Source organism: Stylophora pistillata, chromosome 11 (genome assembly GCF_964205215.1).
Source record: "Stylophora pistillata chromosome 11, jaStyPist1.2, whole genome shotgun sequence".
NCBI classification, from domain to species: domain Eukaryota; kingdom Metazoa; phylum Cnidaria; class Anthozoa; order Scleractinia; family Pocilloporidae; genus Stylophora; species Stylophora pistillata.
In genome coordinates this window covers 29,769,649-29,793,985 of record NC_142529.1, presented here as the reverse complement: position 1 = coordinate 29,793,985, position 24,337 = coordinate 29,769,649, and the positions used below count along the sequence as shown (strand labels likewise).

General features: G+C 39.5%; 2 protein-coding genes across 3 annotated transcripts; both read left to right on the top strand.

Moving 5' to 3' along the window:
* Positions 1–10: 10 nt before the first annotated feature.
* On the top strand, positions 11–11,914 carry LOC111321189 (histone deacetylase 3). The gene is made up of 17 exons (XM_022924001.2): positions 11–152; positions 623–705; positions 3,115–3,191; positions 3,340–3,402; positions 4,838–4,919; positions 5,329–5,385; positions 5,901–5,956; positions 6,258–6,315; positions 6,817–6,892; positions 7,236–7,316; positions 7,761–7,834; positions 8,330–8,394; positions 9,287–9,376; positions 10,211–10,269; positions 10,786–10,865; positions 10,968–11,122; positions 11,450–11,914. Exons 1-17 carry the CDS (start codon positions 95–97, stop codon positions 11,514–11,516), a joined length of 1,281 nt encoding a protein of 426 aa, XP_022779736.1. The 5' UTR covers positions 11–94; the 3' UTR covers positions 11,517–11,914.
* An 826-nt stretch (positions 11,915–12,740) lies between these two features.
* On the top strand, positions 12,741–21,654 carry LOC111321230 (transmembrane protease serine 11D). 2 transcript variants are annotated; one of them, XM_022924054.2, is made up of 6 exons: positions 12,741–13,889; positions 15,051–15,111; positions 18,780–18,809; positions 19,283–19,474; positions 20,015–20,191; positions 20,530–21,654. In XM_022924054.2, exons 2-6 carry the CDS (start codon positions 15,063–15,065, stop codon positions 21,000–21,002), a joined length of 921 nt encoding a protein of 306 aa, XP_022779789.1. In that variant the 5' UTR covers positions 12,741–13,889; positions 15,051–15,062; the 3' UTR covers positions 21,003–21,654. The 2 variants fall into 2 exon arrangements, with proteins under 2 accessions (XP_022779789.1, XP_088594001.1); XM_088737875.1 differs by lacking the exons at positions 12,741–13,889; positions 15,051–15,111; positions 18,780–18,809 and adding an exon at positions 18,847–19,045.
* The last annotated feature ends 2,683 nt before the right edge of the window (positions 21,655–24,337 follow it).

The window sequence follows — 24,337 nt, the reverse complement described above, 5'->3', positions numbered from 1 at the left end:
TCTATTGTAGGATTTTCCGAGAATGTTGGTGGTCGATTTCGTTGTATTCAAGAGCTATGATTAGCTTGATCTTGCAATTAACCAAAAGTATATCATGGCGAAGAAAAGAGTGGCCTACTTTTACGACGAGGATGTTGGAAATTTTCATTATGGTAATGTTTTGTTCGTTGTTACAGTTCCTGGCATGGCATGTTTGTTATGTTTTGAATTAATTTTGCTGTACATTAGCACATGTTTTGAGAGTACATAACATCGTCCTAAAAACATAGTATCGTCATCTCTGCCATGCTAAGTGTTTATGAAATTGTGACCCTGTGAGTATTTTGATGATTGCTCTTCGAGGAGACACATTTGTCTCGAAAATGGTTTTCTTAAGTGCTTGAAATTCAGCTACCTGGCCACTTCCCTTTGGCATAACTGAGTCTTATTTTTCCTCATCTGTCGGCGATGTTCCAACAACTAGACGGTAACGGCTGCAGCAGAAATTAGGAGCATTCTTTTCCTTTGAGTAAACACAGTAATTTTTCTTTACAATTACATGGAGCTCAGAGACGTCTGCCAAATCTTCAGTTTGTAAAAGTCAGTGATAAGATTCACTAAATATTGCTTCCAATTTTTTCAGGCCCTAATCACCCAATGAAACCTCACAGACTTACTTTAACCCATAATCTGGTATTTAACTATGCTCTTCATAAGAAAATGGAGGTAAGAGCCTTTTAGACTTTTTTAAAGTTTTTAGAGTATGCTACTGCTGTGTGGGACCCTTACAGACAGGACCAAATTGACTCGATTGAAGCTGTCTAGAGGCGTGCTGCTAGATTTATTAAAAAGGACTACAGTAGATCCTTTTCTGTGACAAACATGTTGAAGTCATTAGATTTAGATCTTTTGAAAGACAGACACAAAGCCCATCATTTAAATATTTTTTATTTAGCAGTTAATAATCTGATAGTACTTCCTATACCAAATTATTTCCCACCCAAGCAATGTGTAACTAGATTCTTTGCTAAAGATACGTTTATTCCAGCTAGTTGCAATCATGATTATTATTACTTTAGTTTTTATCCAAGAACAAGTAGGGATTGGAATGCTCTAACACAGGACATCCAAAGTTGCATGACCTCCTCACTTTTTAAATCTCATTGTTTGAAAGTCTGTAGGTGTGACTAATACCAGCGTTAATTATCTATTATAATATTTACTCATTAATTATTTATTTATCCATTAAATTGTGTACTTTTCATATTTTATTTATTTTTACTGTTATGGATTTTATCATAGTAATTTTTTATTTGTATTTCATTTTATTTATATTGACTTGATGCGAAAGCATTGTTGATCAATAAAAGTAGATGTACCGTAAAAGCTCGAGTTGGCGCCCGGGGCGCTTATTTAATTTTCTAAGGCAAGAGAGGGGTGCTAATTCGAAGGGGGGCACTTATTTGAAGCTGGGCGCTTATTTCGTTTATCAATTTTTAGCCTCAAAATGACACTATCTTTATTTCTATTGGGTGCAAAGTTTTACGAGGAAATTAATAAAGTGAAGCAGCTATGTGCTCACATGGATATTTCTATCAAGAAAATGAGAAGCAAACCCGTGCGACTTTGAAAGGACGTTACCATTTGTACTATATTTAAAAATGTCACATTTTACTAAAAGAACTGTATGGACTGTATACGTCTGGTATATCGTACTGAGTACCGAAACTCATTTTTTCTCGGGGGAGGGGTGGGCGCTTATTTGAAGGGGGGCGCTTAGTACAAATTTTGAGCCTTAGGAGGGGCACTAATTCGAAGTGGGGCGCTTATTTGAGGCTGGGCACTAATTCGAGCATTTACGGTAGATGTAGATGTACAAGGCTCGACACTAACTTTTCAGCTTACTAGCCAAGTGGCTAGTGAAATCTTGTATTTTATGACAATTTCAGTTTGTTTACTAGCCAAACTGGCTAGTGGAAATCAAAAACCACTAGCCAAAACTGAATTTCTACTAGTCTGTGGTTAGTGGGCTACCATAAGTGTTGAGCCCCAGATGTTGTGTTTTGGGTGAATTAAAGATTTTACACTGTATATGTTAATTTTTCTGCTTGAATTTACTGTTATTCATTCAGTAAGAGTGAATTTTAACTCTCGAACAAAAGTTTATCTTTCAAATTGGCACCCTTAACCCCATAGGTATCAACAAACACTTTTCATTCTACTAACTTATTCGTGTTTTTCTTGTCACCATGTTCCCACCAATAGTGTAGCTACACTTTCTGTATAGAAACCCACACACAACCCACAATTCCTCCATTCACTCTGAGAAAGGGCTAGTGCTCGAAACATCAGCTTTTTAACTCTTTATGGTTGTCAATTTACAATTTCAACTTAGTTAACATAACCAAATTACCTTATTACCCCCACTGATACAGCACCACAGTTTCTTTAGAAATTTATCCCCTTTATTCATTTGAATTTTAAGGAGCTTGCCTATGACCATGTAAGCACTTAAGTATAGTCTTCTTTGTAACTTTACTAAAGCTTGTAATTGCAAGCAATTCAGTTGGTATCCAAAAACAAAAACATTGGCTTCCAAATTTGGGGGAAAAGTTGCCAATATCACACATTAATGATCACCAACAAAAGCAGCTCTTGATTGTTAAACAAAGACTCCTTGTCAGCACTTTAGGAATCAATAGGGTGATTGAGGGTTTATATAATTATCTATTATGCTGTTTGAATTTACTGTTTTTACATGAAATATTTATTGTGACGTCATTTGATAGGAGTGAACTTTAATGAAACCCATGCCATATGCTTTTTAACAATTATTCCATGAGCGCGCATTGGATATGAGATGATAGATAGCCAGCAAGGCGCGTAGCGCTGAGTTGGCTATAATCATCTCATATCCAACAAGCGAGAGTGGAATAATTTTTTTATTAAAAAAAGGCCCCCAAGATATTAGACAAATCTTCTCAACTTTATTTTGTGAAAAGAAACCGGATTTAACAATGTACAGAAATTAGATTATGGTATATTGGCTCATATACCATAATAGCTGAGCCAATAAAAAGTCTTGAATTGCATTATCCAATGATCCAGTTTTTAATAATTTCATTTATCCCATAGGTCTACAAGCCTTATAGGGCAACATACCATGACATGTGTAGATTTCATTCAAGTGACTATATACAATTTCTACGAAGGTGAGTGGTAGCAGAACTCTTAGAAATTTCATTTTCCTAAAACCAGTACAATTTCTAACTTTGTTATACTAATTCTCCAATGTTTTATCCATATTTCTGCAAGTTGTACTCTTGATTCACTGTCTTGACCCTGTGCTGGTCTTTACAGGGTAACACCACAAAACACAGCGCAAAACAAAACGCTCAACAATTTCAATGTTGGAGAAGACTGGTGAGTATTTTCTTTTATTTTCATTTCTTTATTTTTCTTTCTTTTTTAATGCTTGCCAGCTCCTAATTCTAAACCTGTGTTCAAAATTCTTCTTTTTGGGGGGAAAATTACTTGTTAACATGTAAACTCCTGTGAGTGACCAAGACATGATTTCCCCTCACAATATCAGTACATTATTACACATTTTGGGCAGTCAGAGGGCCAATAACTAAAATCAACCAATCAAAATGCCCTATTGCCGGTCCAATATTCTCCAGTATTGGACCGGGCACTGTCCCGAATGGTCCCAACTGATACCTCACCTGTGTCCCTTTGAACTTCAGTCGTATAATAAATCTCTTATTAACCAAGCTTGCTCGGGACTGTACTGGAAGAATATCGGCCCTCGGTCTTTTTTGTACGGACCTTGCTGCGCTTGGTCCATACTGTCAAGACCTCAGGCCGATATTCTCCCAGTACGGCCCTCGCGCTTGGTTAATAAGATATATATATTGAGCAAACAAGTGACGGGAGTGAAGAAAACTATCAATCAGGGGATTATTAGTTGATCCAATACCAAATTCTCCAAACTAACATCATAAGAATTGTATGAGTCTCTGGGGGTAGTTAAATGTAAAATCAATGACATTCTTTAAGTCTGACGCACGGCATTCACGAAAAACAGCTTTAGTGTTGTAGTATGTAGTTTGAATTTCAAATATCTCAGCGTATGTGATGTGTATTTTTATGGGCTGATGAATTGATTGTGTTTAAATAAAGATTACATTACATTACATATGGCAGATGGTAAAGAGAATTACTAATGAGATCTTGGAAGTGAAAGTGAAAACAATTAAGTAAAAGAAATGTTACAGTACTTAGTTGTTCTTGATACATGGAGCTCACAATTATCTTCCTATATAATTCTGGAAATATATACAACGGTTCTGTACATGTCTGTTTTTTTACCAAATTCATTGAAAATTGAGAATGTTTTACTTCCTTCCTTACTTACTTACGTACTAGAGGAAGTGAGACAATTGATGCTAAAAAATAACAACTTCTGAGGTGGAGGAGACGATTGGGAACCATCTAATTAATGAAGTTTCCTTATTTTTTATTTCTACAGCCCGTTCACTAGTTGAACATTTTATTATTAACTTGAACTAATTATTATTAACAAATTATTAACAAATTATTAACAAATTATTAACAAATTTAAACTGAGCACAGAGTGACAGATCTGGAACAAACTATCTTGAACAACCTCCAATAAATTCGAACACGACTTTGAATAAACCTGAATGAATTTCACTACAATTACATAGCAAACAAAATGAAAACAAAGCAAAAGACTAACATTACTTTTAAAATAACAAAAACCTACAATATGACCAAAAAGACTAGGTAACATCATATAAGCATGATCATAAATGAAATTTTCTTTTGTCCACAGCCCTGTGTTTTCTGGCCTGTTTGACTTCTGTTCTATTTATACTGGAGCTTCACTTGAAGGTGCAGTCAGGCTTAATCAAGGGGTATGAGAAAAAAATTTTTAACAATTATTCCATGAGCATGCGTTAGATATGAGATGATAGATAGCCAATGAGGCACGTAGCGCCGAGTTGGCTATAATCATCTGATATCCAACAAGCGCGAATGGAATGATTGTTTTATTAAAAACATTAAATTCAATATTAAATTTTACTAAATTTTTTTAGCTCCCTTTTAATTTTAAGCTGACGTGTACACTTACCATATTTGTAGATTATGGTATATTGGCTCATATGCCATAATGGCTAAGCCATTAAAAAGTCTTGAATTGCATTATCCAATGATCCAGTTTTTAATAAATACATGTATACAATGTAGAACAGACAGTTTCATTTGAAGAACAAAATTCAAAGCATTTTTTACTAATTTTGTAAAAACTAATTGTATAAACAGGTTTGCGACATTGCTGTCAATTGGGCAGGAGGTTTGCATCATGCCAAAAAATGTGAGGTGAGGTTAGGGAGTTGTTAACTTTTTGTTGCTGATTTCTTTTTTTTTTTTTTAAGCGTACCTAAGAATCAGAAAATTTTTGTTGAACTGCATCACTTTTATCATGGTCAGATTAACCCTTTAACTCCCAAGATCTGATTTTAAATTCTCCCCTCTAGCTGCCACACATTTCCTTGAAAATCAGTTACAAGAATTTGGTGTTAGACCAAGATAACAAGTTCTACCTGTCAGTGATAAATTTGAGTATTCTCATTACCTGTTTTCTTAATAATGTATGGATATTAAAGTGAGAAGTTACCTATTTTTGTTCATTCTATTATGGTAACTAAAGGGGTTAAGTGTCCAAGTTAGCTTTTATTTTTTTCGGTATAGTAAAATCATTCTAGGGACCAATCTCAAAGTGAAGTAGAGTAAAGCCAATGCATTCCTGGATTAATTGCACTGTTCAGCATAAAAATGGCTCCAGAACAGCTAATCCAAATAATTATTTCATGTATGTGTTGTTCCCTCATTAGGCATCAGGATTCTGCTATGTAAATGACATTGTGGTTGCAATACTGGAACTGTTAAAGTGAGTGATCTGTGGAATTTAGTTCTATCTCATGACATTGATACATTTTTTCCCTTTATTGAGTTTCTTTTTTTCAAAATAATGTTTTTGAATAAAAGCGTGTGCTGGGCTGTAGGAGATATACCTATACATGTATGATAACTTACCATAAGAACACTTTGATCAGTTATTTTATTTTGTGAGCACAAGCACAATTAAATTGTGCATGTTCACTATTGAATGTCAAGTACTGTGAGCACATGTTTCATTTGCATTGTAACCACTTTGTTTTACTTGGGGCTGACTTCTTGTTTTAATTCAGGTATCACAACCGTGTGTTGTACATTGACATTGACATTCACCATGGTGATGGAGTACAGGTATAACTTCTTTGCATTTAAATCTCTAATTTGCATTCACTTGCATCTAAAATATTAAGAAAAGTGAAGGAGAAAATCTTCCATATTCTGCTTTCAATGCAAACTGGATTGCATGCTTTTGAGAATGAATATGCCTAAAGCAGTGCCTGTGATAATATTTAGTTCTTATTAACCAAGCGGAAGGTCTGTATGGGAGAATCTTGACTGAGGTTGCCAGTACAGACTGAATGCAGTGAGGTCTGTACCAGCGACCAAGGTCAAGATTCCCCCATAAGGACCGACCTATTCTTTGTACCTTTTTTTTCTAGACCTGTCTAGATGCCGGTCTAGATGGGAAAATCTAGACCGCTTTCAATATTGATTTCAGCCAATCAAATTCGTGAATTCGGTAGTTCCCAGTCCTTGTGAGACACAGCCATATAATAAATACCTGTATATAATCCCCTGTGTAAACTTAAGCACGGTGCATATTTCTTCATTTTGTGTATAATTCACTTGCAGGAAGCCTTTTATTTGACCGATCGAGTAATGACGCTGTCCTTTCACAAGTATGGGAACCAATTCTTTCCAGGAACTGGTAAGTTTAAATGGGTGTCATTATGCTATCAAGACGTTCTCTTTCAGATGGGAACCTTTACCCTGAGGTATCAACAAAGTAGTCAATAGAATACAAAGGATGGCAAATTTTAGGTTAGTTCATCAAATAAAGATGTTATTCCTTGCTGTTGCAAGTTCAGGACAAAGGTATTGTAACAAAACACTAATCTTGTTACAAAGCACACCATGGTGTTCTCTGTAACCTAGGTATAAAATTTGATAGCATGGAATGTAAAGTTGTGGTGTTGGATTCCTCATTAGAAGTATTTAGATTTTTTCCAGTAACTAAACAGTTGAACTATGGTTTATTTGTTTATCTGCAGGAGACATGTTTGAATTAGGAGTTGAAAACGGACGATACTATTCACTAAATGTTCCTTTAAGAGATGGAATAGATGATCAAGGTAGGGCTCTTACTTTTAGGGATAGAATCTTTTACCATGGTTGACATGTGCGTAGTTTTCTCACAAGCCTCCCCTACAGCTTTAGGTTTGCAGAATGGTAAATTTTTTTCCCCATTGAAACTCACACGTTTCTCCAAAAGAATTGTCCTGTCCACAGCTGTTAAGAAACCCATTGAAATTTAATTTCAACTATTGTAGCAACTTAGGAGTGACTCTTGAATTCACCTTTAGTACATGCAATATCTAAAAGACTTGAAAATCTTTTACATTTTGTGGACTGGTTTACTTCGTGAGTTGACAACTTTGTTGTGAACAAATTTTTATCAGCGTAGCCTACGCTGATAAAAATTTGCTACTATAAATGAAATTGCATGTCTCTTGAAATTGTTTCACATGGTTAAATGTATGTGTTAAAATTCACTTTCTTCACCTTTCTTTTGACAGGTTATGCCAATCTTTTTAAACCCATAATGCAGTCTGTTGTGAACCACTATCAACCAAGCTGCATTGTTTTACAAGTAAGAATCAGAAGAACATTGTTGTAATTATTCAATGCTATGATTTTCATGATAATTGTAGCCTTCTCAAAAATGTTGTGAAAGTCTGATAGTAATGACAAAATCTTCTGAGCAGAAAATCTTTTTGTTAGTAATCTCTTTTTACGCATTTGGTAGCATGAAAAAAGTGGTTGTCTCATGAAAGCAAATGAATAAAGGGGTTAAGTGTCTAAAGAAGCTGTGGTACTGCGTCGGTGGGAATAACAAGGTACTTTTGGTTTTATCAACTGAGTCGATAATGTAAACTGACCATCGTAAAGAGTTTTGAAAGCTTACGTTTCGAGCGTTAGCCCTTCGTCAGAGCGAATCGTCTCATGAAGGCACCCTTGCGCAGTTCTTACAACTCATCTCGGGTACAATTCATTTGAAAGTGTCCTGTTTATTGAAACGTTAGTATCTTTCTCGCAGTTTTAAACATCATTGACAGTGGTCTTCCTCTCTTTATTTTCATTGCAGTGTGGAGCTGATTCACTTGGGTGCGACAGACTTGGTTGTTTTAACCTCAGCATCAAAGGACATGGGTAAGACGCGACGAATTTAATCTGCATCTTCTGTAACCGACAGAAGTGATGGCTGAGTGATTAGCGAGCTAATCAACGGATTTTTTCCTTCCTCGTAACTGACAAAGTGCATGCGACATGGAGATTTGGGTGACTCTTGGTTATTTCTAAATGCTGTGCTCAAAACCTGGTCACTGAGTTGTGTTCAGAAACAATGAATATATGAAGTTCATATATTTTGAACTGCGGTATTAGATACGTATGATGCACGATCCTCGCAGTAGTATCTGATTTATCATCACGGGTTTATTACGAATCAACTTAACAGCCTGCTCCCAGTTGGTTTGTTAGCTCAATTGGTACAGCGCTGCACTAGTATCGCAGAGGTCAGTGGTTCGAATCCCGTACAGGCCTGACTTTTTTCAGGTCTGATTTTCGCTATTGCATAAATAGCGCTCTCTACTGCGAGGATCGTGCATCATACGTATGAGTTGTGTTCTTTGGAAAAATACTAATCCACCGACGCATCACCACAGTTTCTTTAGGAACTTACCTCATTTATTCATTTATCAGCAATTGTGTCCTGTATTTCAAAAGGCCTACAGGGATACAAAGGTTTACAGCAGCACCATGAGCCGATATGATTTTTTTTTTTCTTTGCGATTTTCAATTTGTGAAGACCTTCAACCTTCCAATGTTAGTTCTCGGTGGTGGAGGATACACCATTAAGAATGTTGCACGGTGCTGGAAAAATACTCATCCACCGACGCATCACCACAGTTTCTTTAGGAACTTACCTCATTTATTCATTTATCAGCAATTGCGTCCTGCATTTCAAAAGGCCTACAGGGATACAAAGTTTTACAGCAGCACCACGAGCTGATGTGATTTTTTTTTTCTTTGCGATTTTCAGTGAGTGTGTTCAATTTGTGAAGACCTTCAACCTTCCAATGTTAGTTCTCGGTGGTGGAGGATACACCATTAAGAATGTTGCACGGTGCTGGTAGGTTTCGTTATTGGCCTTCTGTGATCTGAACAGCTTTGGTTATGTGATACAGCACTGTTCCATCGGTTGTCGAAAGACCAAAACCATTTAAAGTATCCTCATTGGTTAATCAGAACCCTGAGCCAAAGAGAGCTCAAAATAAAAGTTACAACCAGCTCGAGGGGCGAGAAAACGCCAGGGAGCATGTCATGGTTATTTTGCGCTTTGCATTTGATTGGTTAAAAATTGGCGCCAGTTTTTTTTTGTTCAATCACGTAGAGCAGTGAAAACCCAGATTACTTTCAACACTCAACGAAAATTGCTCCATGAGGGATACGTGTTTGACGTCCGAAATTTCTTGCACGCAATTTGCTACAATGTACTTGCTCACCAGAGAGTCTCTGTGGTTCATTGTCAGAGCATCGGAGCGCGGAATCCGAAGGCTTCACGGGAATCAGAATTTTTCTGTGTCCCACGCACGTGACAAGACGAAAAACATATTTCTCAATGTACCTGAAGTTAGGGTCTATTTACATGTACCCATCCACGTTGACTTTGAATAATAGCAACCACAAATTCTTACTAATTAGTGCAAATATACCAGTGAACTGCTTAGTCGCTGGAGAGCAAATGGGTTGTTAAGAATTGTTCCTTAGTCCAAACGTAATCCACGTTGGAAGTGAGTACATTGTGAGACACATGATCATGCCTCATCGCTGGAAAAAAATGATACGTCTCTCGTTACGTATAGAAGCGTGGCGTAAATCCCCATCCCCGTCTACGCTTAAAATGTTTGCACATCTCTTGAGTTTTTCATTTCAGCTGTTCCTTATATTTTCTTCCTATTTGAAGGGCCTACGAAACATCGCTTCTAGTGGATCAGGAAATCTCAAGTGATATTCCCTATAACGGTAAACTGCTCTCACACTTGACTCAGTTTATTGAGATATTTGATCCCGAGTGTTTGGTTGTATCAGATGCTGCTATGACAGCCAAGGAGAGAAACCTTTTTCCTATAAACCACCCATTAATTGCCAGTCAAAGCGTGCTCTGAGGGAAATTTGGGATAATCCGTTTTACGAAGAACAATTTTGATGTCGCAACTGCCAGACGTGTTTAAAGATTGAATTACTTCGCCACATGTGAAGTCATTCGAACGATAATCAAATGTTACTTGAGTTCAAACCATAAACTGTAAAGGTAGAAAAAAGAAAAAGGAAAACATAGGAAAGTGGAGGGAAAAAAATTAATAAACTGATAGTTTAAGATGGTTAAAGTTTAAAAATAAAGGTCGGGCTGGATTTCTGAGTTGCCCAGGTGTTTTTAACCAGTTATGTTTTGTATTCCCTCAATTATAACGAAATTCCACGCTTGTCGCCGAGAACTCTTCTGACAGAGAGATATGATTGTTCGATTGACCCACACAGACTATTTGGAGTATTTCGCACCAGACTTCTCCCTGTATCCAGACATCGCAGCCAGAATAGAGAATCAGAACACGAAACAGGTAAGTTTGCTGTAAACTGATTCCAAACTAAATTTAAAGGTGAATTACACAAAGTCATAGTGTTTAGCAGTTCAAACGTTGTCCACCATTGGCTTTTTTCAGTACTTGGAACAAATAAAGCACACTGTGATAGAGAACATTAAATGCCTCACAGGGGCTCCCAGCGTACAGATGCAAGAGGTCCCCCCGGATTTCATGTGCTTGGAAAGCATGGAAGAACAGGAGGACCCTGATGTGAGACAGGAGGATGACACAAGGTAACGATGGGAGGGAAGGGTGGTGTTCTGAGAACAGTTCCGTTCTCAGTCTCTATTCTTCTTATTTTGAGTATGCCTGGATCAAAAGTAACGACCAGTCATTATTCATCGAGGGGGGAGGGGGGTTTGCAGGGTCACATGGCTCTCAGGGGGAGGGAGGGGCTAGTCTTCACCAACAGAGTTTAAATGGAATCACTAGATTACTACAGAGCCGGAGGGGAAGGTTAAATCGGGTGAATTTTATATTGACACGACTAAATCCTTCTAACCTTCCCCTCCCCCCTGCATCTGGATCTCTTACGAGTATTCTCCTCTTTCTTCACACAGATTTGAAGGGGAGTTTTATGATGGCGACCATGATGTTGACAAAGAAGACGCCTATGTAGAGGTGTAAAACGTTAAAGGAGGCAGACCTTTCTGTCCGCGAACTATTAAACAGCCATTAAGAGCTTTGAAGGCACGGGTGCCCCTTTTGAAAGTGGCTAAAAGGGATCCGTAGAGAGTCAATGTTTTCCAGAATAAAAAAAAAAAAAAAAACAGGAAAAAAGCAACCACTACTACAACAACGAAAGCAGCTAGAGAACATATTTGCTTGGAGGCCACCCCGAAGGTTGTTGCAGACGTGTACATCACGAATGATTCATAACGAGAAACCGTTTCGTTCATGGCCATTGTAGGCGATGTACAGTCACTTCAAACATTAAGTGGTATTATATAAATTGTGTATCGTAGAAGTCTGTTATTTAAGATATGTAAGATTGAATAAAGTGCAAATAAAAATCTGTCAAAACAGCCCCAGGCCTGTACTGGATTTGAACCCATGACCTCATTGATACCAGACTGAGTGCTCTACCAACTGAGCCAAATTTTTTTTCAGGTCCTATTTTCACTACTACTTAGGTAGTATTTATCACTGCGAGGATCGCTTTCATATGTATTCTTAAACCGCAGCGCACATATATGATTTTCAAATATTCCTAGTCTTTAAAATGCTTTATCCCACGTGAGGTTTTTAATCCTGGGCTATCTCCAACCGAATTTCGAGCAAACGGGCCCCAGGTAGTATACCTCTGTTAAGAATTCCCAGCAATTCCCTTTTTCCTTTCTTCGCCGGGACACTGATAAAGGTTACACAGAATCGCATAAGTAAATTATCTTTTCAACACAGAAATATCCAACGCGGGTGTATATGGCAGTCATAAATTAACTGTGGTTGTGTGCGGTCTTACCACACTGTCTTATCTTGAAGTGACGTCAGATCAGTAGATAAGCTGGTTTGCAGCCAATTAATTTGACTTAAATTGCCTTATTACTGTCAATTGTATATCCTCCTAAGAATCTGTCCGACGGTTACAAGGAATGCAAGTGGTTACTGGTTATTTGAGATAACCATTACATTTTGTGTCGGGTACTGTTTGATATGAAAGTTACTGGGGAAGAAAAGGGAAAAAAATAGCAAGGTTGCAGAGCAGCAGAGAGAAACAGAGATACGAGAATGATAATGAAACAAATGATACCAATGGTTATGAGCTGATGAGTAAAATTCTAAAAAAGGAGAGTTGTTTGGGACAAATTTATTGTTCAGATGACCTGACAAAGACAATAAGAAAAACGGTAAAGGTGTTCTAAAAGAAAATTCAAGCGCCGTTTCACTGAAATGTGTCGTCAAGAAAATCAGTACCTTGGATGTATTAATCTGATTAAAGCGACGATTTGTGATAAGGAAATGTAAAGCAGGTGTTTAGTCTCTCTCGGATTTTCAAACAGGGGTCGCAGTGTCTCGCGGGGCGCATCTCTGGGATCTGGCTCGATAAGGGGCAGTTGGCGCAAGAAATCAGCGGATGAATTTTCTTACAGGGTTCTCACATGGCGAATTTTTTTGTACTGATTGCGTTTTATTTACGCGATGGACTTAGCCGCAGGTAGTATGAATAGGGTAGAAAACAAAGCAAAACGAAACAAACAAACAAATAACTGAAATAAACGAACAAACAACACAATAAAAAGGAAAGGAGATAAAAACAAAAAAATCCTCTATTTCCTGTCTATTAACGCCAGCCACAAAGGCGTGCGACGATAAAACAGAGAACTACTATCCTTTATCCTTTTTGTGCGACTCCACACGCCTTTGGTTGATGTCTAGAATTTCCCGGAAATAAACAAACCTACGGTTTTGGATGTTTTGGTCTTCAAGTTTCTTTGAAATGGCGACGACAGTGGCTTTCGTTCGTCAAAATATTAAGAACAACAGACTAGTTGATTATGTGTTTTGGCATGCCCTGAGGGCTGTTCGTCTCCTTTACATCGAACTGGCTTTATCTCCGAGGCTCTGAAAGATCTACACAACCCATTGTTTAGAACACCGAGCCAGGCCACTTGCATCTTTAGAAAATGACCCATCTTCACAGAGATCTATTCAGGCAAAGATCCAAGAGCTTGATATATACCGGTACACGGGACGAATGAGAACTCCCTGCTGGGGTCCTACGAACTCATTTGTTTGGGTCACCTAATCGTTTCCTGACAGACAAATAACGGCGGGTGTTTTGTAGCGAAAGTTTAGACCTCACCACATACAACGTTACAATCTGTGTGGGTGTACTTCGTCCGTGGGCTGCAAAATTTGGTCAAACTCGCATAGGAACGGAGTAAAACTCGCACAGAACGATATTTTTCGCTTTTCAACTGGAGAAGTACGCGATCACGAGCTACAGTGTCCATTCGGAGAAGACATACCTTTGGGGACAGAAGTTTCGATACATCTTAGGTATGCTGTGAAGTTATCAGTGCTTTGTTAGTGAGGTATGGTTTTGGCTAGAGGGTGACCTTAGACACTGCTGTGTTTTTTTCGAGTAAGTCAGGGTTTCACCATTAAGACTGTTGTTCAATGGCTATGAACAGATGAACAACACTTGAGTTTTCAGTATTTCTGAAGTGTAAGGATTGAGTTCGTGAGTTTCCTCTAAACTCAGTTTTGATTCTCAGATGTCCTTCAATTCCAATCAACGTTCCCTCTGCTTTATTGTGGATTTCGTAATCATGAGTCATCTTAAAGGTCTTTGAGCATGACATCGACTAGAAGCAATGGAGATTTTCACAAGGTTTCCGAATTGGCGCACTGACAACAAGGAAATCCCTGGAAAACGTTAAGTCGATAGCGGTAATCTGCTGGGTCACCCAAGTTGTCAATGTATATAAGGGCCTCTAAATTAATTTATTCATTTTTAAGCGTCGTGATCAGTTTGTGAAGATAGATTTGCGATTCACACATGCGCTCGGATCGTTTCCATGTAGTGAATTCGCTTCGAATGTTTGCGAAACGATACGAAATATCGCAAAAGCTTCAAAATAACAGGATTCATTAAGTTTAACTGTCTTTTTGTCAATAGCAAGCAGATATTTCCATCCAGTACCTGCTCGGGATCTCTGAAACATTACACACTGCATCGATTTTTATAGTAAAAAAACATTGCCCACGTTTCAATTGGCAGCGTAACACTCTGTAAGGGTCAAATGGTCGAATAGTTGTGAAACGAAGAGAAAATCTGTTGTTTCTCATAAAAAAACGGGGTCTGGTGTCGTCATAAGGAGCTAAACGCGGAGCAGAAAATTTCGTAAAAAGCTTAAAAGGTCGCATCCACTCGAGAGAGCGGAACTTCTATTCCCTTCTCAAGAATTCACCTAGAACCTTTCGCATAATTGTTCTATATCCTGCACCAGCCTTGCTCACTATCGTTCAATAAGTTTTCATCCTTATTGTAAAGTTTCCTTCTAAAGTTTTACAATTTTATTTAATTCATTTGTCCGTGTTTTTATTGTCCAGGCCAATACAATCCATCAGGCATGCTCGTGAAGTCTAGTTCAGCTGACATGTTGTCCAGCTTAAGCGATGACCAACTTTTAATGATTGTTTTCCTTCTTGTCTCAGTAATTACTTAGGATGCTTTTTGGATTGTGTTTTATCTGTTTGAGTGTTCTTCCGCTCCTTGGTGAGTACTGAACCGTTTTGATTTTTCACGCAGTCTTTTCTTTTAAAATTGACTTATTTATGTCACGCATGCTGTTTATTGAGCTGTCAACGCAAAGCTGTTTTTGTTTCCTCGTAAACTTCGCGGTTTTTTTGCTCTACTAACCCGGAGATCTTTGCGATTGACTGCCGTAAAACCAAAGCCATGGTGATCTCAAAGGCCAATCAGAATAGAGGAAATATCACAAGGAGCCAATCAGCTTGAAGCGCGGGAGAATGCGTGTCAGACGTGAGTGGATTGAGAAATTGGCGCAAGTGTTCTGGACACAATACAGGTTAGGGACAATGAGCAAACCACGACGGCGACGGCGACGAACAGGTGGCAAAACAAAAGATTTATTACACGACTCGGGCAGTCAGAGGGCCAATAACTAAAATCAACCAATCAAAATGCTCTATTGCCGGTCAATATTCTCTCAGTATTGGACCCGGCACTGTCCCGAATGGTCCCGAATGGTACCGCACTTGTGTCCCTTTGAACTTCAGTCGTATGATAAATCTCTTATTAACCAAGCTTGCTCGGGACCGTACTGGAAGAATATCGGTCCGAGGTCTTTTTTGTACGGACCTCGCTCCGCTCGGTCCATACTGTCAAGATCTCGGGCTGATATTCTCTCAGTACGGCCCTCGCGCTTGGTTAATTAAGATATATATAATGGACAGAACAAAAGCCAGCACGTGCGTTTTAAAACTTTGTACATTTCTTAGCCGTCCTTTGCAAAACAACAACGTGAAATCACCAAAATTTGGGTCGTCTGCGAAAGGAAGTCGCGATGGTAAATTATTTTAATTTCCATATGGAACTCAACGCTGCTTATATACGTTATGCTGAAGTTGAGGTGTGGCGCCGTAAGACACGGTAAACACGTGCAGTCATTTTCGAAAATCTAATTGAAAGAAGACATTCATGTTTCAATCGACGTCTTCTTTGGCGTTGCCGTCTTGAGTGCTTTGGTCCCAGGCCTCTTCATCCAGAGACCGGTAGGCTTATCACTAAGTAACCTCGCCTCTCAATCGACGTCTTCCTTGGCGTTGCCGTCTTGAGTGCTTAGGTCCCAGGCCTCTTCATCCAGAGACCGGTAGGCTTATCACTAAGTAACCTCGCCTCTCAATCGACGTCTTCTTTGGCGTTGCCGTCTTGAGTGCTTAGGTCCCAGGCCTCTTCATCCAGAGACCGGTAGGCTTATCACTAAGTAACCTCGCCTCTCAATCGACGTCTTCTTTGGCGTTGCCGTCTTGAGTGCTTAGGTCCCAGGCCTCTTCATCCAGAGACCGGTAGGCTTATCACTAAGTAACCTCGCCTCTCAATCGACGTCTTCTTTGGCGTTGCCGTCTTGAGTGCTTAGGTCCCAGGCCTCTTCATCCAGAGACCGGTAGGCTTATCACTAAGTAACCTCGCCTCTCAATCGACGTCTTCTTTGGCGTTGCCGTCTTGAGTGCTTAGGTCCCAGGCCTCTTCATCCAGAGACCGGTAGGCTTATCACTAAGTAACCTCGCCTCTCAATCGACGTCTTCTTTGGCGTTGCCGTCTTGAGTGCTTAGGTCCCAGGCCTCTTCATCCAGAGACCGGTAGGCTTATCACTAAGTAACCTCGCCTCTCAATCGACGTCTTCTTTGGCGTTGCCGTCTTGAGTGCTTAGGTCCCTATTGGCTTAACGACGGTGACTTCTAACTGAACCGCGGGAAAGCAAAACAGAAGATTTATCTGTGTCCCGGAATTTGACATTTTGAAGTGAGGTTTCCGTTTGATGTCAAATTATGTGACAGAAGTCGATGGATTTTTAATTTCACTATGCAGAGAATCAAAACACTCAATTGAGGTGATCTGTTGTAACATAAGTCAAACAACAATACGTATTTCAATGGTAAAGTAGGAACATATTTTAATGCTTGCTGCTTGCTGTCTCTATCAGGTGAGCTTAAGACGATTTTGGCACCAGTGAGACAAGAACAAAAGGGAAAAAAATCACTGAACATAGCCGATTGTGTTATATCGTAGCTTTCTTGTCATCTTCATGCGTGTCCGATAGCGTGGGACCCATTAATTTCACTTACGCTTTGTGATTGGTCCAGAAAACTCGCACACCGTCTCAACCAATCAGATACAAGACTAAAACCAATCACTACTGATCATTCTTGTTTTCCCGCGCTTCAGGCTTATATGTTTTTACTCTCGTGAGATTAATCTTTCTTTCTGATTGGCCATTAAAGTTTATTTGGGGTTTAGCTTTATGAAACCCAGTCTAAAACCTTTTATAAAAGCTAACACTACTGGAAACTCATCCTAAATTTTTCTAATCCATACTTCTTCCAGTCAATCCTGTTTTCTATGGAGAAAAAGAACAGGTTGATCTGGGGGTGGAGGAAAGGGTTACGAGCAAAACCAGAAGGCTAGGAAGGTTGACGCGCATAGATCAGTAGTTTTTTCGTACACCAATGTCTCATCAAAATCCCTATTCTAGCCCGCGAAATGCGCCACAATGCTCGCTCAAGTGATAATAATATGCTGTCGGGAATCGGTTTTCGCCGACAAAGAAACTCACAATTTCTTGATTCTAACAGTTTTAATAGCCCAGCACTCAGCCAAGCTGTCACAATTCTTAGTTTTTTTTCACTCTCTCCCTCTCTACTCTCACACACTCCCACTACTCGTCTCATATATCAAAGGACTCAAGGTTAAAACGGGCAAATTTGACGTCTAGCTGTCATCACCGGAAAACAGAAACTTGCGTAACGCAACTCGCAGTCACGACACTCTCCCCCTATTTGATACCGGAGGTGTCAAATATAAAACAAACGAGAATAAACGTTCCTTTAGTCTTCTTCTTGATCAGCAATAGCCCTTATGCGCCTATCAAGGAAGGGGATGTCGTGTTAATCCAAAATGACGAGCGTAACAGAGGAAAGTGGAACCTCGGGATCGTGGTGAAGCTAATCAAAGGCAGAGACGGAGTCGTCAGAACAGCAAGACTGAGAGCAGACAAATCCTATCTGGAGGGGGCGATCCAACAGTTGTGCCCCATGGAGTTGTCCTGTGACCGGACCCAGAAACCTCAAGATCCAGTTCTTAACCCTACAGGTCGGGTATTTACACCCAGGAGAGCGGCTGTGGCTGCTCCAGAGCTCATAAGGGCTATTGCTGATCAAGAAGAACACTAAAGGAACGTTTATTCTCGTTTGTTTTATATTTGACACCTCCGGTATCAAATAGGGGGAGAGTGTCGTGACTGAGAGTTGCGTTACGCAAGTTTCTGTTTTCCGGTGAGACGAGTAGTGGGAGCGTGTGAGAGTAGCGAGGGAGGGAGTCAAAAAAACTAAGAATTGTGACAGCTAGGCTGAGTGCTGGGCTATTAAAACTGTTAAAATCAAGAAATTGGGAGTTTCTTTGTCGGCGAAAACCGATTCCCGACAAAACTTCCTTTTTCGTATACTTTTATCTAACCAGAAGCAAGGGTCACGCAAGCCATATGGTGAAAGCGAGAAACAAAGTCGCCTCGTGCTTGCAAGTGACTTTTCGCTGTGTTCACAATTCATCCACTTGGCTTAAAAGCAACGAAAACTAACTATAATGTTCTTTGATGCCTTCATTAGACTGAAGCTTATGGTGATTCTTCTTTTCTTTGGTTGCAGGCAAATCGTCGTCATCTTCGACGGATTTTGGTGGGTCAGAGTTTTTGATGCTACAATATTTTGTTTCGTTTATGGAGTTTTCCTAATAACCTCACTGGAAAATAAAGCTAGATTTTGACAATGCTGTTTACTTTCTCTGGGATACTCATCGGGATAATCTGCAATGGACATTGTGTCCCATCCAAAGGTCTCAGTGATACTCCTGGTCGCTTCATTCTATAGAAACCTGGATCATCCGCGGCTGGATGGATCACCAACCTTTGCTTGTAAGCTAGGTTTACCTCCGGAGCTTTAGAGGATAACGTTATTTTGATAGTCTAAGAGGAGGGTTGTGTTCTGTAACATCACTGAAAATAACAAGCAAGATTTTCGCCATCGTAAATCCTTTCGAATATAACCACAACATGAACGATTGTCGAAGAAGACTTGAGCTAGCTTCATTTAGCTTTAATCAAAAGAAAGTTTTTTTAACATACCCTGCTAACTTTTTTTTTCTTGCTCAGCTTTTCCTCAGGATTGTGGGCTCAGAAAGATACGAAACAGTAGAGTCGGACGCGTGAAAAGGATTGTGGGTGGCTCCCAGAGTTTTCAGGGAAAGTGGCCTTGGCAGGCTGCCTTGTTTTTTCATGGAAGCCACTACTGCGGCGGCGCAATCATCTCTGATACCTGGATAGTAACTGCTGCTCATTGTTTCAGTAAGCAAAGACAAAAGAAAAAAGAGACTCACAACTAGAAATATCAATAGGTAGAGAATCTCAAACTTTAGGACCTTTAAAAACAATGGTAAACTGTTTGATATTCGTTCTACAAATATGAGGTCGAAAGTTTGAGGCTCCTGCGGTATAATATTCTTGTAGATCATTATTCGCGTGGAGAAATGAAAAGTGTGAGTAAACTGGTAGAAGGCTCTGAGTGAGTAGCTGCGAGTTGTTCCACAGCTGGGTTCTTCTGTATGAACAAATCCTCAGCAGGTGATCAGAGCGTGCCCGAGGAAGAGCTACTTTGTTTTCAGTGTCCCTTAAGCGATACGCACTCAGGTTGTCGCGAAAAACGAATCCCGATCTTAAATATTCTAGCGGCCATTTCATGTTACGTCTTATCCTCGTGATAGCTTTCTTTCCTAATCTTGGATGAGAGAGTTTCATCCAGGGAAGCAATACTCTTGGTGCTTCATGCAAAAGAAACCAGGATGAGGCTCTATAGCTTTCAATTTACTTTTTTAATTTTAACCCCAGATCCCCGCACTTCCAAAAATCCTGCTGACTGGACGGTAGTCCTTGGAGATCATCACCACGTAAAACGAGATGACAGGTTTGAACAAAGACGAAACGTGGTCAGCATCATAGTCCACGAAAATTACAAATCCATGTACTTTGAGGGAATTGAGGATATTCCACCCGTGAATGACATTAGTAAGTTACAAATCTATGGTAAAGAATCGGTTAAATCAGACATAGCTTATTCAAGGTTGGGTCACTTAGCACTTGTAAGCTTGTGACCTGGGTAGGTTTTTTTTTTTTGTTCTCAAAGACGTCAAATACCAATGGCACAAATACTTGTCAAATTAGATTAGAGTTCGTCATTGAGTTGAATTCGCCTTTTGACACATGGTAGAGGTGTGAGCGCTTTCCATGAGCGGTAGAATTCTAATTTAAGAAGTCAGTCATCTTGTAGCCTCCAAGAGACTCAGAGATGGTTTACGCTTATAAGTGATCAGTACTTTCTCATTCAGATCTTTCTTCCATTTCAGCGATAATGAAACTTAACCGTCCGGTTACATTCAATCACTACGTACAACCAGTGTGCTTACCACGCCCAAGTGACGTTTTCGCACCAAATGAGGAGTGTTACGTGGCTGGGTGGGGTCACACGGAGTGGAATGGCGCACAACCAGACATTCTACGCGAAGCTAAAGTTAGAATCATTTCTCGAGAGGTGTGTAACCAGGAAAAATCCTATGATGGAAAGATTCACGGGACCGCCATGTGTGCGGGATATCCTGAAGGTGGAAGAGACGCATGCGAATATGACAGTGGCGGTCCGCTGGTTTGTGTGAAGTGCGGGCGTCATTACGTCGCGGGGCTGGTTTCATGGGGCTATCAGTGCGCTTTACCGAACAAATACGGCGTTTATGCAAATATGACAGTGCTTACACCGTGGGTTAAGGACAAAATAAGCAGATTTGAGAGGGATAGCGCTTCAAAAACACCCCAAAAAATGTAACCGCTACACGTTTGCGAAACCTCCTCATTCGCCCCACGTTTCGCATGACTGTGTACAAAGCGGGAAAAGAGGCTAGGGAGTCAGGAACTGGGTCTACCCCATGGGGTCGAGGCTAATTGTTAAATTTTTCGGGAAAAATAAACTAAAAAAGCCGAAAAAAGTTTTCTCTCGCTAAGAGTTTTATTTCTGTTTCTTTGTCTGCCTTTTCGATTGCTATTTTTAATTTTCCATGAGGAGTAGGTGTTTTCACGGTTTCGCAGTAGGACCTGGTGAAAGCAAGGCCATTTCCATATATTGGCTCGACCCAGTTTCCTCGCTCATATCGAACTTGCGTACTTACCAACTTTGGGTGGACCCAACCCCAAAAAGACTGAAAAGCAATTGTTCAGGGGTGAGGTCAGGGAATGTGTAGTGTGTAGATAATGATACTAACACACCGAGTTTCTGAAGAATGTATGCAAATACTTCTGTAATCAACAACCAGCCTCAGCTGGAATTCTCCAAACAGTCTCTAAATAAATGAATAAAGGGTGAAAGTTTCTAAAGAAACTTTGTGCTGCGTCGGTGGGGCTAACAAGGTAATTTGGCAATATCAACTACGTTGAAATTGTAAATTAGCCACCGTAAAGAATTAAAAAGCTGACGTTTCGGGCGTGCAGCCTTCGTCATCCGAATTACTCCGATGCAAGCTTTGAGACCTTACTTATGGTTCGAATCATTTCTGTAATCCACACTAGTCATAAAAAAAAAAGTTTAACTTGGTGTTAGTCCACCCGATGCGATAGGTAGACTTGCGTTTTCATGTTAAGATGACTTAACTGAATCTCACTTTAGCCCTGGTGATCGTGCTGGACTGCACATCTCACTTTGAGTAAATTTGAGCCTGATTTCAGCGCGATTTCCGTCTATTTAAGTAGGGTTGCGAATGGACATGTTGTAGACCTACAAAATGGAAAACTATGATCGTGATTAAAAAAATTTTAAGCAACACAATACCCTTGCTCATACCGTCGCTTTATTCGGATCACTTGAAGGTTAATGATCATGGTTAATGGCAGAGAAATGTTTTTTTGAGATGCAGTACCCTCTTTCACGATCTTTGTTGCGACATATCAGCCTTTGTATGGCAGTTTTTTCACTCAACGGTCACGCACAGACCTTTGTCGGCGGCTCACAGCCATATTTCTTATTCACCTTACCTCTAGACTCGAGGCTATAGGGGCAAACCATAGACTTTGAGAACTTAAGAAGAAATGCGACACTTGAAGACCAAGGCCAACGAAATTTCGAGATCAGATTAAAAAAAAAATTCACATAAATACTTAGATCGGCAGTTTTTGCAAGGCAGCACCCGCCATCCCAGAGAAATCTGAGTTCTGCCCAATGAGATTTGCAAAGCGATATGCGACTTTAATTTTGAATACTGGTGACCGAGCAGGAGTCTTCAAATGGGAGCAGTGTTAAATATAAGCTCAGCTATTGAGTTGAAATAATTTGCCGGACAGAATTTGGAAAAACAAGGTCCTTGAGTGGACTTCAGGGAAGGCCCCTTAACTTGAAGTGTTGATCAATACCTGAGAACTTGCGAGGATTCTGTATGAACATTACGTACGCAGGGCAAGAGATAAGAACAGTGCTTTGATAATGTTTTAAGCGTTTAGAGACCAGAGACAAGGATAATTTTCTTTGATTCTACCTGCATGTCTTGACAACAGTTGTAACTTGAGCGGCAAAGTAAACAGAGTTTATTGATAGTGTCAATGAGGCCAATGATCGATTAAGACTTAAAATAATTCGGTTAGGAAACGGAAATCGCTTATCTAGAAAAAAAAAGTTCAAGGTCCTGATTTGTTAATAGACTTCTGGTCAAAGTTGCGCTATTTTGCATGCTATATTCCACTGTTAGATTAAATTTCTTCTACCTACACGGTATTTATTTTTATAACAAATGCACTGACAACATCCACTCCAGAATTCCCCCAGGATTTTGACCGTCCAAAGGGGAAGGATATAGTTTCATATTCATCGCTGTCCACAGAAAGACCTTTACGAAATCAGATGTATAAATAATCCGAGGGTTTTCATCAGCCGTATTCTCGCTGTATTAAACGGGAAAGCTGTCACATAAACATTTTCCGAACGGGATGTTTTCGAGATCGTAGAATGACATAGAATTTGAGGGGGAAACTTCTACCCGTGGGATAACTACTCGGCTCCAAACCCCCTAGACCCTCCAGGGTTTTGCTGAAGCAAATATTTAGTTTTCAGTTCTGATTGTGATGAATTTTACAAACTCTTCATAATTCTTCAGAGCATGTTTGTAAGTTGCATTTGAGGAAAATGTTTTCTTTCTTGCATGTAAAGACGTGTCGAATTCATTGGAGCGACAATTGCCAAAATTTAAATTCTTAACTTCATGCAATATCTCACTCCGTCGCCCTCGAATCCTTGTAAAGGATACTTTTAATGGAGGTTCTCAAATCATTTTGTCATGGAAGGTAGCTTCTTCAACAGAACTCTGTTGCTCAGAGGCTAGAAAACCAGTACTATTGTGATAAATTATTCAAAGTTATTTCGGTTCAGTTCTCTTTAATTTCCCTGTGATGTTATGACCAAGATGACAAGCAGTGCTTCAAGAGACCCGGTCTGTTATTTAAAATTTTTGTATTTCAATTTATGAACGGGGTGCGTCAAGCAAGTAAGCATAAGATATATGCTATCGTGTAAGGAATGAGATTTACGAGCTCCTTGATAGAAGACTTTGGCTCTGAGCTATACTTAAAATAATGGAATTCTTTACGTGTTCGAAATTGACCCTGATCAGATAAAATTCAATAATGCGCGATCAAATTCATCGATGAAGGTATTTAGAAAATCAAGATTCTTCTGTTTTCTCTGCATGAAGTGGACCCGAAACTCGATTGAGCTTTTTTTTTTGTCCTTAGATGATAAGTTCTTACAACACTTTGATTAAACATCAGCAGGAAGGGTTGAATTAAGAATCTTAGCGGTAGGTGGACTATGATTTAAAAATAGTCCACGATCGCGCAGCACACGCGCACGAAACTAACGAAGGTCACTCAAAAAAACATGGAAGCACCTTTTTGACGCGAAAGGAAAAATAATCTGCTCAGGCACTTCATTTTCGCACTGTAAGCGTTTTCGTACCTCTTTTCAGTGGATAAATATGCCAATTTGGTCTTGAAAAAAGAAAAAGTATTTAAGAAAATCTTATCTCTCAGGGTCGCGTCATCTGGATTAATTTGCCTCTCAATTTTTTTTTATTTTCTTTAATTGATGAATTTCCGTTATTAAATCCGTCACGTCCATACCTG